Source organism: Hydra viridissima, unplaced genomic scaffold (genome assembly GCF_058129835.1).
Source record: "Hydra viridissima isolate aposymbiotic clone 2 unplaced genomic scaffold, HvirCarnegie_v1 scaffold_2, whole genome shotgun sequence".
NCBI lineage: Eukaryota > Metazoa > Cnidaria > Hydrozoa > Anthoathecata > Hydridae > Hydra > Hydra viridissima.
Window position 1 is genome coordinate 6,816,841 of NW_028324301.1, and position 17,546 is coordinate 6,834,386.

General features: G+C 29.6%; 2 protein-coding genes across 4 annotated transcripts; one reads left to right on the plus strand and one right to left on the minus strand.

Annotated features, from left to right (window-relative positions):
- Positions 1-8,830, plus strand: LOC145182166 (uncharacterized). Of its 3 annotated transcripts, XM_090078471.1 has the most exons (5): positions 1-139; positions 357-750; positions 3,657-3,930; positions 6,043-7,964; positions 8,122-8,830. In XM_090078471.1, exons 2-5 carry the CDS (start codon positions 394-396, stop codon positions 8,431-8,433), a joined length of 2,865 nt encoding a protein of 954 aa, XP_089934597.1. In that variant the 5' UTR covers positions 1-139; positions 357-393; the 3' UTR covers positions 8,434-8,830. The 3 variants fall into 3 exon arrangements, with proteins under 3 accessions (XP_089934597.1, XP_089934598.1, XP_089934599.1); XM_090078472.1 differs by lacking the exons at positions 1-139; positions 357-750; positions 3,657-3,930 and adding an exon at positions 5,207-5,244; XM_090078473.1 differs by lacking the exons at positions 1-139; positions 357-750; positions 3,657-3,930 and adding an exon at positions 5,695-5,909.
- Positions 8,831-10,113: 1,283 nt separating this feature from the next.
- Positions 10,114-17,068, minus strand: LOC145186190 (uncharacterized). Its single transcript, XM_090078474.1, has 6 exons — positions 16,231-17,068; positions 13,011-14,555; positions 12,635-12,897; positions 12,375-12,417; positions 10,663-10,688; positions 10,114-10,429 (listed from the first exon to the last, which is right to left on the minus strand). The coding sequence occupies exons 1-6, from the start codon at positions 16,361-16,363 to the stop codon at positions 10,208-10,210; spliced, it is 2,232 nt and encodes a 743-aa protein (XP_089934600.1). The 5' UTR covers positions 16,364-17,068; the 3' UTR covers positions 10,114-10,207.
- Positions 17,069-17,546: the final 478 nt, after the last annotated feature.

The window sequence follows — 17,546 nt, forward strand, 5'->3', positions numbered from 1 at the left end:
ATTTTTTTTACCACTGTAATTACAGATTTAAATTATTTAAATGAAGTGTGTTGAAAGGTGGAGTCAATTAATTTTGTTTAAGATTATAAGCATACAAGATAGTTACTGCAATAACCTAGCCCAGTATTATAATTTATAGGTATGATACTATCCTTACTATGTAAAATCATTAAGATAGTTCTGTTGTGACTTGCTACACATACAGTTAATTAAATGCATTTGCATTGGATTTATAATATATATATATATATATATATATATATATATATATATATATATATATATATATATATATATATATATATATATATATATATATATATATATATATATATATATATAACTTTTTTTTTTAGATGAATAACTTATTATAGTCAGTTAATATAAACAATAATGAGCAACCCTCATGTCTTTGATGAGCTTTCAAGTAGGCTGAATCGTATTAAAAATCGGTCAGACACTAATATACACAGTAATCTTCCGCAATCCAATAATGCTGAAAAAAATAATTCTCTCAATGATTTAACTAGTTCTAATCAACAGCTCAATGAAAATGTTGAACTTAAAAAAAAACCTGCAAAAAAAAAAGGAATTGTGAAATCTTTAAAAAGTATATTCACAAAAAAAAAGAAAGCGAAAGAAAGCCATTCTGAAGAGTTAAATATTGATTCAGAAGTTAAAAGAGAAGATGATCTCTCCAATCGAAAAAATAAAACACAAAAAGAAAATGTGTCTACTTTAAAGGATGAGGTAATTATATTTTGTATAAGTTGCTGAAAGAAATTTCTGTAGTCTTTTGGGCTTTTTTTTATTGTTTAAGATAAAATAATAAAAAATTAGCTATATACATTATATGTTACATATATACACACAAAGCCATACATACACACACACCTACACACACCCACACACTCACACCCACGCACACAAAGCATGCGCACACACACACATGTGTGTGTGTGTGTGTGTGTGTGTGTGTGTGTGTGTGTGTGTGTGTGTGTGTGTGTGTGTGTGTGTGTGTGTGTGTGATAGAAATTTTCTTTACTTTTATTATAAGTAACTTTTGAAAATGTTTAAGAAAAGTTGCACAAATTGTGATGCTAAGATTATTAACTTTTCATATTTTTATGTGTGTAGTTAATAATAATAAACAAATAATATTTCAGCAATTTCAAACCCTTTAATCTATCTGATTAAATTTAATCCAATATTTAACCTACAATCTGGATTTGGACTAAATAATACAAAGTGGTGTATTAATTTTAAAGTAACAGAAAAATTAGTTTATATAAATATAGAAAAAAGAAGTTTACAATTAGAAAAGAAAACATTATCACAAAGCTTTTAAGAAGACTATTCCAGAAAACTACTCAATTAGTCAAAAAAATTTGTGAAAATTTGACTGTGGCATTGAAACTGTGAAAAAAGTCTGCATTTTTAAAATTGTTTAAAAGGAATTATGTCATGAAATGATTGGTTCCATTATATAAATCCCAAAACCCAAATTGAGTTTGCCAAGTGCCATTTCATTGGAAACCAAATGATTAAGCTAATATTTTCTTGAGTGATGAGTCAAAGATAAGGCTGTTTGGATCTGATGGAATTAAATATATTCAAATATTTTTCAAAGATTTAATTCTCAACTTTGACTATTATATATGGTGAAGGAAGCATAATGATTTTGGGCAGCTTCAATTGCAACAATTGACTTACTATATGAACAGTATTTTTAATCAAACTATGTACAAGGTTTATTGGAAAGTTAAAACTATGTACAAGGTTTATTGGAAAGTTAAATACATGCCAAGCATAAAATGCTACTATACTAGACAACCCACAAAATTTACCCAAAGAATATAATTTCTTGGAATGGCCATCAAAAAGTCCAGAAAACCTGGAACAAAATATCCATTAACATGGTGAATAATTATTTGGACTTCATAGCTATATGGAAAAAAAAACTGAAGCATGCCCCAAAACTCTCCACAAGCCTAACTTTATCTCACAAGGTATATGGAGTAACCATGCAAAAAAATGTACCACTTAAATCATGTTTAGGGACACTGATTTTTGTTGTTTTTTGTCATTACTATGTTTTTATTTTTTAATGTGCACTCCTCAAAGCCCACTTCATTATTACATGTTCTCAATGATGTAAGTTTGAGTGAAAGCAGTCCTAAAGCTTCATGTCAAATATAAAGAAAGTGATCAGCTAATGCATTCTACCACAAGAGTGTCAAAATACTTTAATTGGAAAATACTGAAAATTTCTCACAAACAATGAAAAATAAAATCTGAATCTTTATTTTAAACTAATTATTGAAAATAGTGCATACTAGATAAACAGAGCATCTATTAACAGCCTAGGCATGCTTGTTGCTCTAATCTAAGTAATTCTATATTATGTTTTGAAAGAGTTAGATAATTGCATAAATGGACATTTGTTCATTTTATAACATTTATCTTATAACAACCCCTAAATAAAAAGTACACTTGAATTTTGCTTCAAGTTTTTTATGTTTTTATTCATTACATCAAATGGAACAAGTTTAGGTCTATGGAGAAATGCATTTTAATCATTTTTATTTGTAGACCACCCTAATTTCCATTAATTACATATATATGCTGAATTAATGATAAAATGATTTATTGTTAAGCTTTAAAAGTTTTCATTGAAAATACTTCTTATTTAATAGGTGAAAATACAGACTAATCACTATTTGTAGCTCTCAAAAAATCAGATTAAACTCTGTTGTTTAAGTTAATCTATAAGTGTTGAATTTAAATGTATTTATATTTGTATAAATTTGAAAAGAAAATAGGTTTTTAATTACTCTATTATTGTTGTATATATAGCAGGAGTGATCACTACCTCAGACATCAAAATTATGTTCATAGCTGTGGTTGATGTAATCGGAGAGATGTTGTGAAACCCAAACAAAATATTTAGCATGACAAATAATGCACTTCCAGAACTAAACTTCTTTTCTTAATGTCATAGTTTTGTGTTTTCTGACATGCCAACACAAAATGAAAATATTTATTAAAACCACTGTTGTTTCTTTCTTTATTTTTCTTTAAAAAAAAAAAAAAAAAACAAAAAAAAAAAATACAGTTTTTATTTAAAAGAGTAATAGTTTTTGGTTGTGAATTTTACACTGTGCTATTATTAAACAAAAATGTGACCAAAATTATTGTAGCTTTAAGCTTATGAGAATTTCATTTAATTGTATTCCACTTATCAATGTTACACATTTTATCTTATTATTTAGTGAAAGAGTTTTTTTTTTTTTTTTGTCAGACTATTTATCTGCTGTCATTATTATTGCAACATTACATTAGAAATATTTGCTCTTCATTTGAACTATTGTAAAAGAAGCCATTGAACATCTGCCAGCCCTGTTTCATGTCTCCACTAATGTGTAGGCTCAACAGTTGCTAAACTATGCCTTTAGAAAAAAAAGGATTATAGTTTTAAAAAGTTGTACTTTGTGAGTTATTTGCAGTGTTAGATATTTTCAAATACCTTTCAGATTTCTATCTCTCAAAAGAACAATTTTTTTTTTTTGATATTTGTTTTCTGCTAAAGCTAATCCTTTTACTTCATTATTACTTATGTTATGATTTTGTCCTAAATTGCATATGTTTTCTTTTAGTCTCCAGGTAAAAAAAATTCACTTGAAAGAACTCAACAAAAAATACGAAGCTCGCTACGCAAATTTAAAAATCGCAATCAAAAGCTGGACAATGAAGAAAGTCCCGAAGCAGTATCTTCATCAGAAGCAGTATCTTCATCAGAAGCATTTGCTTTTAACATAGAGTCCAATTCACAAAACACTGTTGTTGTTGAGCAAAACTTTTCTTCCAAAACTCCTATTGTGAAGCCATCACCTGCTTTGAAACCAACTAGCCGCTCTGCAGAATGCAGTAGTAAGTAAAACATATTTAGTAGTTAGCATTGTTTCATTTCAGTTTGATTAAAGTTAACAAGTTATATTTAAATTTAACAAGGTATAAAAGTTTACTTCTCAATTTCAGTATCATGATCAATATTTTTTTACATTGTATCAGATTTTTTGTAACTAGCAGGAGTTATTGGCAAGTTACAGTTTAGTAATTATATTTTAATTATTTTTTTCTAAGTATTATTATCAAATTATATTATATTTTTTTAATATATAGTTACCATACAATTTGATTATTTTATTATAAGTATTAAATTACATTATATTTTTTTATTTTTTTCGGAAATTATTGAATATTTGACTGTAATTTTCTTCAACATGTGCCTTAGCTAAAGATCTGGAGTTAAAGCTTCTAATTCAGAGTTAAAGCTTCTTATTCAGAGTGTATAATTGATCTTCTGTGTCCAGTATTTACCCCATACTTTGGGGTAAAAATGAGACACCTATGGGGTAATTGTAGGATATACTTCATTCTTACTCTAGAAGATCCAATCCTTGTAGTATTAAAACAAAAAGTATGCAAAAGTTTTTTCGCTGCATAATAAACTGTTGTTTATCATGTTATTGTTGTAACTATGATTGTAATCCAGTGGGAAATTAGCCATCTACAAGTCAGCAAAGCTCATAACAACAATGACAGCAAATTGTCAACAAGGATCACTAGCTTATTTTAACTAGTGACTAGTTAAAGGCTATTGGTAAAAAAAAAGACATTCTTAATGATAAAGATAGGAAATCATTAAGATGTTGTTAGCCACAAACCTATGATATTTAGTTACCAATATCTCTTTATAGCATGGTTTGCTACAAAGCTACAATAAGTAGCTATTGCACTAGTATCGTAATACTTTAGGTCCAATTAATCTCCATCATATTTAAACAAATAGACTGAAAAGTTGGTTTTCTAAGAGCAAAAATAATAAATGAAACAAAACTTTGATTAAAAAATTGTTCAATAGCTGCAATTAAGCTAGCTAGTTTTGATTATAATTAAATGGCTAAAGAAAGAAATAGAAATGAATCTTACTGACAAACATGATTAAAAAAAAATAATGTCAAATATAAAAAACAATTGATGACTGTTTACTAGCAACAAGAATTTAGAAACTGCTCAATGGAATGCATCATAGCAATAGAACGTTTTAGCAAAAAGAATAGAAAAAAGAGAGACAATACCCTTTAATCGTTTTACTACTTTAATGCATTAAAGATTGCTTAATGAAATTTTCTGAACTTATTTACATTTTTTTGTTAAAGATGTGTGATCTTTATGTCAAATGTAAGAAAATTATTGTTCTCTAATTATTTCTAAAACAACCAGTTCATCTTCATATATTTTCGTTTATTCCTTTTTCATTTAGTTTGTTTTTGTTTTAGTATAAAAATATAATTTTTTTTACAAGATTTCTGAAATTTTTTAAAATAAACCAGTAATTTTCCAAATTCTTCTTCTTTTTTTTACTACATGTTCGCGGCTTTACACGTAAATTTATTTTGCTTTGGTTTGTTTGGATTAACTGAATAAAGAAATTGTCAAGTGTGCAACAGGTTTTAAACTTATGTATTGTAGTCTTTTTGTCCATCAGTTAGGCTCATAAATTGTGGTTGAGATCTTTTTAGTTATCTCTTTAGAGCTACAATAATAGTAGTACACTTTGAAGAAAACTTTTGATTGAAATAAAGCACTTACAAAATATTCAACTAATCTTAAAAGGAAATGCAATGACAATTTTTTTTTTTTTTTTTTTTTAAAAAATAAAGCTTTTCTATTTAATTGTTAAAATAAAACTCTTTCGCTAAAATAAAATTAGGATTTAGGTCCCCACCTAAAACTTATTTTAACTTTTTCACACATGGTTAGGGCGGTGAAAAATTTTTTTTATTTAGAGTGATGTGATGAGATTTAAAACCGACAAAATAAACATGAATGAAATAATTAATAATGTAAGTTGCAATTAAGAAATCTTTTTACCAGTGTTTACCAAAACATCGGCCTTGTAATGGTATCTTTAAATAAAAGATTAAAAAAGAAAGAGTGGTTTTTACTTTTTGTTAATAAAACATGTATTTGTTCTAGCTCCCATTGATATCGAAGCGTTCTCCACCACTTCGACTGTCGAATCGTCGGCAGCAAAAGACAAGATAAGAATTGCGCCGCAAAACCGAAGGAAACCAACTCGCTTTCGCTCTGAACCTGAGAAGGAGCCCGCAGACGAACTTGCAAAAGAATCTGCAAGCGTTTTGGTATTTAATCAAAAGAGCGAAGTCTCTAAAAAGCTTTTTGATAGCGTCGATATCTCAAATCCATCAATTTGTAATGTCAAAGAGGAGAGTCAACAACACTCTCCCGTCGCGACGAAAACTGTAGTACGCTCAGAGTCTGCTGAGATACCTAAAACATTAATGCTTGTTTCAACCGAAGATGCTGTAAGATCGCCGCCTCGAAGAACTTTGTCGACGAACAACAAAGAAACAGTATCGTTGGTGCCACGTAACCTAAAACCTCGAAGTAGACCCGAAAGTATCAACTCAATGAATAACGAAGAGCGTTTGTTGTGCAGTCGTTCTTTAGGAGCGTTAAATAAAGTATCAGATCCTAAAGTTTTTTTAAATCAAGATGGGCCCAGAGCTAAGAGCGAACGCTCTCTAAATATGGAAACTACTGCTAGGGAAAAAGTCGAGTGTTGGGTTAGCAGAGATTCTCATCTCCAGGAACAAAAAAATCCAAACAAACAAATGAAACCTTCCGCAAAAGACGTTAGTGATAAAAATAGTCTTTTGCTTTTTAGTTTAGAAAAGGACATTCGTTCTCTTAATGCGAAAGATGGGATAAGTAACTCAAAGTTTTTGCAGAATGCTTCAAGAAATGATGGCTTGACCCTAGAAAAGGAGCATTTAATTGGTAGTGAAACTAATGAAGTCTCTAACAAAGAGGATTTAGTTGGTAAGCGTAACAGTGCTAACTATAAACAGAGCTTTTTTAATCATTCTAATAGCGTTGATCCTGTTAAACCTTCTAATAAAGAAACCAACTCTGATAAAAATTATTTGTCGAGAGAAAATAGAGAAAAAGACGACTTTGCCGTTCATAATACAAATGGAGAAACAGCCAAAATTGTCTCTCAGAAAGTTTCTCGCTGTACGGAAGATATCGCCGTAATTCATTCTCGAAATAAAAACAATGAAGCAGGCTTTCAATTAGTCAGTCCTCGTGAAAATTTACAAGACGTAAAACATAAACCAAAAGATCATCCTCATTCAGATGCTACTCTGGAACTTTTAAATACCTCAAAAAAAGTAATAGATCCACATGTAGATGTTAATCCGGAGCAATCGAGCGTTTTAAAGAAACAGTCAAGCAACGAAGGTGTAAATGAAAAACCTTCTGGAAAATCATCATTTCAATTAAATTCGAATGAACTTTACATTTCTTCAGCCTTTGATTGGACATCAACTTCAATAAAATCCGATCAAGATAAGAAACAAAAATCTTCGGCGAAACCTAAACTTAGTGAGTCTTCTACAGAGGCCGCTGTTCCAGAATTTAATCGAATCTCTTTAAGACAGACGCCCAATTCTAAAGATTTATTACAAAATCTTGAACGCTCTAATGAAGTGGCTTCGGAACCCCTTTCTCCAAACGTAATTGATAAAGATGATGATTTTAGTAATACTTATCAAAGGTTCAAAAAATCGGACGCGATAGAACGTTCGCGATCTTTCCATTCGCCATTAAGTGAAACACAAAAACAAGCAAAAAATGTTACAGCTAATGACGCCTCCATAGCGAGTACTGATGTAAATATTGTACGCTCCAAATCATTGTCAAGCGCTGAAGTAAAAAAGCATACAAAAATCAGATTAAATCCAAACTCCACCTATTCGTTTCCTAATCAAAACGATAAAAGATTAAATGATGTAAAAAGTGAGAGCACAAATAAAGAGCAAAACTTCACTGGAGATAAGTCAGTTAGCCTGGAGCATAGTTCATCTTCTGAGGTAACACGTCTTTACAATTTATGTTTTTTTATTGATTTTGTTTTTACGTCTCTTTTATGAAAACTTAAAAAAGTGTACATAAAAGAGAAAAAAGTTTTTTTTTAAACTTTATATAGACTTATTTTAACTAAGTTTTTCTTCTTTCAATTTGTTTAAGCTTAAACTTAAACCGTCAAGTTTCAAAATAAAGATCAGCAATAAGACGGACCCCAACACTTCGTCAGCAACGACGACTACCGAATTTAACACGTCGACGCCATTACAGCATAAGAACTCTGCTAGTGTTGTAAAGAATGATAAATGTCTTGTATGTGACAAGACCGCTTATAAATTTGAGCGTTGTGATATCGATTTTCACGTAATTCACAACTCCTGTGCGAAGTGTGATTCGTGTTCCCGTAAATTAAACGTGAGCAGTATTCATGTGGTAAATAACAAAATATATTGTTCCCTGCACAAACCTACTTAGTTAGGACGAAAATTTATAGTTTTAATAATCTATTTAAATTTTATAATAGTAAATTTTAGTATGAATGTTTTTTAAATGAGAATTTTTTTTGGTGCAATATTTTGGATCTTAAATTCTCCTTCAATTTAAAAAAAAAAAAAAAAAGCATTTGAGTTTTAAACTATTGTAATTTATATGTAAAATATTTTAAAAGGACTAACGTCAAGTCAAAAATCAAAAAGTTAACTAACGTTAACTTTTTGATTTGTTTTTAAATAAACGTTTTTTCTTTAAACAATCTTCAAAATTTTAAAATTTAATCCTTTTTATTATTATAACTATTTTATTTTTACTAATGTCATTAATTTTACTAATTCTATTAGTAATATTTGTTAAAATAGTTATCTAGTTTTGTAAATCTTTTTTTTTTTTTTATACATATACGTACATGACGCTTTCGCAAATTGAAATTAGTTTCCCGTTTTCAAGACCGTGACTTTTTTTACATTCTTTGTAAAAATGTATTTATATTTATGTTACTTCACTTAATATTTCGGTGGTTTGTTATATAAAAGCAACAACAACAAAAAAAGTTAATGTTTCTCTTTAAAAATCTCATCCAAACAACTAAATCGTATATTAATAGTTTTTTTGGATCAGGTTAGGATGAATGTTTTCTTCACAACACAAATTCTCTCATTTTCTAATTAAAATTAGGAAGGTTCTCCTTGTTCTGATAAAAAATAAATAAATATTGATGAAAAGCTTTGATTCTTGAGAGGCATAACTAGTTAGAAAATAGGACTTATCCAGGGATAAAAAAATTTTATCAAGGAACAAAAAAATTTGCTGCTCAAAACACTCTACATCGTTAATTCTTTGCTCCGTCCTATTTAAACCTTTTGGGTAAAAATTCCTGGATCGTATTCCTTTGCAAATAACTTTTCTAAGTTTAAATTCCTGAATGACCTGTGAACGATATGTTGTGTCCCATTTTAAGCAGCACCAAGCACCAACAAGGAGGTTCCCCCCCCCCCCCCTTCTCTCCTCGCCATCCTTAAGAAACAATTTTGCGATGAGACGAAGTATTAAAAAATTAATCCAGTTCACAGAGAACCTATGAAAGAGGCTCAAGAAAATCTTATACGTTTTTATGAATATTTTTGTCCTGCAACTCTTCGTCGCTGATGAGATAATGAGAAAAACGAGCTTGAGAACACAGAACCTGACCTTTTGTAAGAATTGAAGTTTAGCTCTTTATGAATTACAAAGTAGGTAAATTAAGTCATTTCAAAAACAAAACAACAGTTGAAATAAGAAAGTTCCGCTTTGTCTTTTTAGTTTACTAAGAAAACTAAGTATAATATGTTTAAAAAACAATATTAAAAAAGATATTAACAAAACACTTAAAATAGCAAATAAACGAAATTTCAAAAAATTAAAGTCGAACTTTCTACATCAAGATTGCCGAATGATAAACAGCTATTTTTATAAATCTACTCTTAAAACCGACTCTTAAAACCAAGTTAACATTTCAGTGTATATTTTATTTTATCAAAAAGATAAAACAAAAGTAAACACTGAAATGAGCAAACAAAAATATTCTTATATAATTTAAAATAAATAAATATATATATAGATTTATATACATTTTCATGCCACTTTTTATCATATACACATCTAAAATAATTTTAACAATTAGTTTGAAAGATCTGTTTTCATCGTAGAATTTGGGTCATAACTTTTACAAGAAGATAACGAGAAATGTGAAAAAAAAATCCCAGCAAATAAAATGTTAAAGATACTGTTCTTTTGTTTTAATTTCACCTTGATTAGACAATTCAAAAGAAAGTCCCTCAAGCGGGCCGTGCGACGACTCTCCATTATGAAACATTGGTAAAACGGGATCGACTGCGCAATCGTTTGAAACCAAAGAGTGCAAAACCATAGCCTTTAAGCTTTTCGAATGTTGCGAGTTAGCATCATTTAGTAACATTTCTAAGCAATTTGCAGATTCCTGGAGGAAATAAAAACTCGATTTAAAATAAATACTTAAGAACTTGTTTACACTACATTTTCTGGTGCATCCTGATCTTACTAAACTCCTTTTGTATGTAGCGCTTCTCCGTATTTATCAACACCTAAACTTCTGCAACAAAATTGTAAACAAAAAGACCAACAATTACAACCACTTAGAAAGAACGAATGCAAAATCAGGTAGAAATATGGAAACAAACTATAACAAAGAACCTTTTGTTGAAACGCTTGCATCTCACCTGAAAAAAATAAACAACAATATAGTTAAACTATGGTTAAAAAAAAAATTAAAAGTTTAAAAAAAAAACAACCATACTCTTAAAATTACACAGTGAGGATCAAAAGTTTAGCAACACTTAAGTTTTAAATTGCAATATTTTCTTTAAAAGTGAAAAAACAAGTAAAAATAAAAAATTTAGCGGTCTTCGTTCTCGATAGAAAGCCATGTCTAATAATAGAATTGAAACGTTTTTCGATAGTATTTGATTGACAAACTCTTGAACAACTTTTGCAAACTTTTTTTAGAAGATTCAGCTGATATTAAAAGAGGTTTGGTTGGTTTTTTTGTTTGTCGCTGTTTTACTGGAATGTCCTTCAGGTTCTTCGCCAAAAAAAGAACGTCTCAATTAAATAATTTTTAAATTGTCTCTATAGACCAAGAAATCGACTGAAACTTTTCACTATGGTGTCTTTGGACAATCACTTGAAATTCTCTGTAAAATTTTATTAGTTTTATTTGATCTGTTGGTTTTATCAATCGTTTTCCGGCTGTAACGTAACAGCTATCGGTTGATTAACCTTTTATTTTACAATCTGTCTTGATACCTGTTTTTAAGAGCCGTATTAAGTTCCTGTGCAATCTTTTTTGCCAAGTACTCAGGGTTTTTTCTTGCAAATTCTATAAATATTACTATGATTGGAAGTACTTGCCACATTGGGGGGCGCTCAGAACGCCTTTTGTCAAGTAGTACAAACATTTCTTTAAATTTATTTAACATTTTTTTTAAATTCAATGGTTCTTAATGCACACGAATGGGATACATATAATAATATAAATTAATATATATAAACATATATAAGATAACATACTCTTTGGTGCCTAATAGAAGGGAGGGGTTGGAATAAGGGGGGGGGGGGGGGGGGGGGTTGGAAATATCACTAAAACTTAATAAGCAGGGGGGCTGGAATAAGCGGGGAGGTTGGAAAATTTCTAGTTTTTTAAATACTTAAAGCAATAACTAAGTAATGTTTTTGTTAATTGTTGACATAATAAGTTTTAGTGATATTTCCAACCCCCCCCCCCCCGCTTATTCCAACCCCCCCTTCTATTAGGCACCAAAGAGTATGTAAAAAATCATCTTTTTTTTTAACTTTATGTTAAAAAAAAAGGTAAGTTAAATTTACATAATAGTCAAAAATTTCTAAAAATATAAAGACATCACTAAAAATTTATAGGAGTGCAAATGTGCTGACAATTGGTTTTTTTTTTCTTTTTTTTTTTTTTTTTGCATCATTAATGAATACTTTTTGCTTTAAGAAAAATGAAATTGTTCATACTTTTCAATCATTTTTTATCGTTTCATCTTTTCTATTTGGTTTCAATGGATATTCAAGAAATTTAAAGAAAAATATTGCAATTTAAAACTTAAGTGTGCTAAACGTTTGATCAGTACTGTACTTTTAAACCTTTGATCAGTACTGTACTTTTAAGAATAACTTAAAAAATTGTTATTTTCACATACTTGTTATTTTTACCTTAAATATTTTGTGAAAATGAAAAATGATGGTCATAAAAATGTCAACAATACTTGTAAATCAGAAAGTCAAGTCAAATAATGTCAAACATCAAAATAAATATAATGCAACAAAAATTTTAAAAATGTTGTGATAATACTTGTAATTTATACCAGATTAACAATACTTACAAACATTTAAAAAACACGATTCAGTCAAAGTAAGGTCAACTGACTAAACAAATAAAAAGAGATTCTTTTAGATAAAATTCAGTAAAAAAAAATAAAAAATTAATAAATATACAATTTTATGAATGTTAAATATAATACAATGTATATATTGAATAATACAATGTTAAAATTCAACATAATTAAAGTTCATCCATGCTCTGTACACTCATAAAAACTCATATATTACATACATATATAAATAAAAACCATGGTAGTCTTACTTCTGCATTTAACCAGTCAAGATTAGGAGAAGATGGAACTGTTTTAGAAGCTTTTTTAGTTGGTGTCTGTAGCATGTTTATTTTTTTACTTTGCTCATTCTGCAAAACAGAAGCTGAAGCTATGAAGTCTGATAAGGACTTAAAATGCTGATTGTTGTAACCTTCAGCCAACACCACTTCTTCATAAGATATTTGTGTACCAGAACTACAAGCAGGCATGGAACCATAATGATTTGAAGATGGAGGTTCATAAATACTGTACACTAAAAATGTTACATAAAAATAATTATAAAAAAACTTTAATAAAAAATTATTTCAAAAAAATGCAGAATAGATTTTATTTCTAAAAACTTTATTACATGAACAAAAAACCTACCAGGTGTGACTTGTGGATTAGGGGAAAATACTTGAGGAGCCAGTGAATTTTTAGAAACTTCACTATTAACTAACATGATTGATTCAGGAGGGAGGTTAGCAAACTGAACAAGCTGTTCTGGCTGTGGTATTAAGTTAACTGCAACAGCATTACTTAAACTGTTAGAATTTGAACTGATGCGTGGCATTAAAACTCTATTTTGGCTAACTCTTTGAATGGAACTTGAAGCTCCCTTTCGACCAGGGCGTGGTCTAAATGGAATGGCAAATTCTTTTCCATTTACCACACGAATACCATTAAGAGCTGGTTTTGAAATGACACCTGGTACAACAAGTTTTTGTTCTTTTGCACAGATTGTTAAGGGATTTAGTTTTACTTGAGGATTGACATTTGCCTTTGGCTTTATCTTAGTATTTTTTTTCTCAGTTTCAGCTTTTGATAAGTTTACTAAAAACTGGAGTGTGTCAACACAAAATGATGGTTTTTTTTCCTCAAATAGCTTCCAGTCATATTTAAACTTTAAAAGTTCTTTTTGACCTGCTGCAACAAAAAGTGTTCTAAGATGAACTTTTTCAGCAGTTGAATATGTAAAATAGCCCTGAAAAGGTTCTGTGACTGGCTCCAAAGGTGCTGTTGACTCTTTCTTTAAATGTTTAATTCCAAATATTTTGGGGAACTCACAGCATGTATCCTCATCTTCTGTAACAGGTAATTCTTCTTTATCTGAGCTCCGAAGAGCATCCTCCAACACAATTGGTGTTTCAGATTTCTTATTTTCTAAAATATCTTTTGCATGAGATAACTTCTCAGCAAATTGGTTTTGATCAATGTTATCTGGCAATGAGGGATAAATCAAAAGATTTAAGTTCTCATGAGAATATAAATCATTAAAACGTCTATCAAACATATCAAAAACTTCAGAAAACTTAGCATTGATATTTACATTTAAAAACCGCAAACGAGGATTAAATGCATGCTTCTGAACATAATTGAAAGCTGAATTGGAATATGGCAAAAACTCAACACTGACACTTTTAGGTAATGTTATGTCAGGGATGCTATTATTGTCTCGATATAGTTTTTTTAAGAACCTATTAGGAGGACGAACCCTAACATTTCGCCCTTTGTACCTTACATAGGTGGAACCTTTGGTAACAAGTTCATCTAGCTGTTTTGCAACTTTCTCACCCAAACCATGAACACCTTTTTTTCGAAGTTCACCTAAACATATCATGTAGTGCATTTCACGCCGACAAGCTTTTTTTGGGTCAGGTTCTGGTGATAAGGACAATGTTTTCGATATTTTTGACCATGCTCTGTGGTAAAAATATCGAATTTGTTCATTGGTCTTCGCATCATCATTACTTTTAAATTTTCTTTTTTTCTGCATAAATATCCTTATTTTAGCATAATCTTTTCCATGTTCAGCCAGGCCTTGAAAGAAACATTCTTGGTCATCTTCGCTCCATTGCTCCCACTGGCGACGACATTTGGGTTGTCTAATTGGTGCTTGATTTATGGGTACTTCTGCTTCAAGTGCAGTTACTAAAGATAAAAAGGATCAATAATATGTAAGTAAATCTAAAACATGAGTGGGTATATTACACTCTCACACACAATGTACTTTTGCATTATCAGAAGGCTAATACCCAAATAATAATAGGCAAGAGCAATATATAAACAACATGAGGAAATTAGATTTGATAATGAAATTTTAAAAGAACATGGTTTTGAAGGAATTAATGGCTGATAAAAAGTGGAACTTAAGTTGAACAAGATACTAATGATATTGATATTAAATTTAAGACAAGATGATAATGATACTGATATTCAATTTAAGACAAGATGCTAATGATATTGATATTCAATTGACAGAAACTGACAGAGTAGTTACATACATTTGTTTGATAAGAGTTACAGAAAAGAAGAAAAAAATCAGCTTGCAGTGATTACCCTCTAAAGCCTTGTACCCAAAAATAAAATGAAGGGGTAAAGCAGATTGGATGCCTCCCCCTGAAATACTTGTAAATTGGGATGGTAAACTTAAGAACAGACTTGATTCCAAAAGAACTATTCACTTTTATTCTACCCATGTGTTGGCAATAATGAGACAAAGCTATTTGAAGTTTCAGTTTGCAATTGTTGAAAAAACTGGTTAAGGTATTTATAGTTGAATTCTACTCTGAACTTCTACCTCTGAACTGAAAGCATGTCAACCTTTGAGAGGAAAAAACTCCTCAGAGATTGGAGTAGAAACCTCACCTCTATATATTGATATTTCATATGTTCAGTGATTTTTTTAATTATAATTTAATTTGCCTTAAATAAAAATTTAAAATTACTAAATTTAAAAATTTGTTTTAATTTAAAATTTTAAAGTGGTAATTTTCAAAACTTCCTTTTTATGATTTCTTAGGCCCAACTAGTAAGAACAATTTATGATTTATGAGAGCAAGTATATCATCAAATTTGAGAGAAATATCTCTTTACACTGCTTATCTTGTTCATACAAGTCAATAGTGTATTTCTGATTTAATTTATAAATTTGAGGAATACATAATCTAATACTTAAGGATTTTGGAACTGAAAAAGAGCACAATTATGATGAAGACTTCATTGATGATACCATTTTTGAGTCTTAACTAATTTGTGAGAGTGAGAAAAACTTAGACTGCAACATTTGGTTTAAATGCTCAAAATATTCTATGGTCAAATGGTAATGGTTCAAGGTTTTGTTATTTTGGTCAAATGGTAATGGTTCAAGGTTTTGTTATTTTCCTGCTCCACTTGAAATGACCATTGAGTATCTATGTAAGCATTACACTGCTGACATAGATACTCAATGGTCATTTCAAGTGGAACAGGAAAATAATTACAAAGGTCTGAAACCCAGGTTTACTAATAGTGAAGTCTATAAATTACATTTTTTATAAAATAAAAAACATGCAATTTATAGACTGGTTAATGTTAATAGTTGTTGCTTGATAGTTGTATATCAAGTATTCAGGTTTATCAACAGAAAGGAATTTTGGATTAAACACTTACAAAAATATACCAACTACAAACAGAAATGAGAATTACTTTTTGAACTGTTAGCTTTTTTTATTTCAGTCAAGCAAAAGGCAGATATTTTTCTTTTTTTGGACAAAGCAAAAGGGAGACTTTTCTTGAACAAAAAAAAATTTTTTTTTTTGTTAAAGAAAAAAACAAAAAATTTTACCCTCTTCTTTTGTTTCCTGTTGGTGTGGAGTTAAAGATCTAATGGTGCTGCTACGCGTTCTCTGTCTGGGAAGTCGTAAACTTTCTCTGGTTATAAGCATATCCCTTTTTGCTTCTGTGTTGTTCTTACTCATATTGAATAAATTCACATTTTGAAGCTAAATTTATATCTTAAAATATGTTAAATTTGTATCATTTTGCTGTTCCACTTTTAATTGATATCAAGTTTTAAATGCTGCTCAAAACTATAAAACAGTAATATATAACTTTTACTCCTTGTGTTGCTAGTCACTAAGTTTTTATTCCAAGAAGTCAGTCAAACTGGATTTAAGCAGTCAGTGTAAATAAAATACTTATATAAAATGTTAAAGCTGTTGTTTATCCCTAGTATTTTATAGAATCTTTTTTTGTAAAACTTTGCTAGGGTTATAGAACTTCATGCCTAGTCTATGCTTATTCAAAAAATTAGGACCTATTTTTTTTAGTTTAATTTATTACAAAAATTATGCTTGTAATAGTTTCAAACACCTGAAAATAAATAAGATAATTAATAGCCTTATCAATTTAGATAATATAGCTACCCACCAAATTATTCAAATTTCTGATGACAACTCATTCAAATACATGATAATCATTGAATACAAATAATAACTAGTAAAGATAAATATATTAAAAAAGAAAAAAGCATCTTTAAACAAAACTAGACCAGATGAATGAGCAAAAAGTAGTCGGTCAGATACTAAAATGGGTGGTAGAATGGTATCATAACTAAATCAGTAGGAAATTAATATTAATATTCATTCCCATTTTAGGAAAAAGATTTTTTTGTGAGGTCTGTCATTCAAAATTTTCGGTTGCCGTCATAAATACCATAACAAATTGTCATTGAAAATTTGGAATAGAGGGAGACGGAACAAAGTTGCGCAAGTGGAGAGTTTTCCTAAAGAAACGTGGCCAAAATCGAAAAGTCAGTGTAGCCTAATAAAAATTTACGATATAACTTTTTTAGATCACTGAATTCGATTTTCACATTAGAGTTGCACTATTCAATATAACTGGAACAAAATGGCGGTATAAAAAAAATCAGCAAGTTTGCAATTAAACTTAGATATAAGGTTTTTCGTACAATACAATAAAACAGCAAAATATTTAACAGAACACCAAAAGCAGCATGGCTGCTCCTGAAACTCGAAGACTCATCTGAGTTGCAAGTGCTAACTCGGATGAACTGAATATGGAACGAACTTCCTTGGTTTCTCGGCGTTTCGTTCGTTCACTTGCTTTATCACAATTTAAAAATGGTTGACTCTTACTCTC

What these genes read in the sequence shown, in the direction of transcription:
- LOC145182166 (XM_090078471.1), top strand. Translation starts at nt 394, where the DNA reads ATGAGCAACCCTCATGTCTTTGATGAGCTTTCAAGTAGGCTGAATCGT. An exon ending in TGTCTACTTTAAAGGATGAG is followed by an intron (nt 751 to 3,656) that starts GTAATTATATTT and finishes GTTTTCTTTTAG; the next exon opens with TCTCCAGGTAAAAAAAATTC. An exon ending in CCGCTCTGCAGAATGCAGTA is followed by an intron (nt 3,931 to 6,042) that starts GTAAGTAAAACA and finishes TATTTGTTCTAG; the next exon opens with CTCCCATTGATATCGAAGCG.
- LOC145186190 (XM_090078474.1), bottom strand. Translation starts at nt 16,363, where the DNA reads ATGAGTAAGAACAACACAGAAGCAAAAAGGGATATGCTTATAACCAGA. An exon ending in TAATCCACAAGTCACACCTG is followed by an intron (nt 12,898 to 13,010) that starts GTAGGTTTTTTG and finishes TAACATTTTTAG; the next exon opens with TGTACAGTATTTATGAACCT. An exon ending in TTGACTGGTTAAATGCAGAA is followed by an intron (nt 12,418 to 12,634) that starts GTAAGACTACCA and finishes TTATTTGTTTAG; the next exon opens with TCAGTTGACCTTACTTTGAC.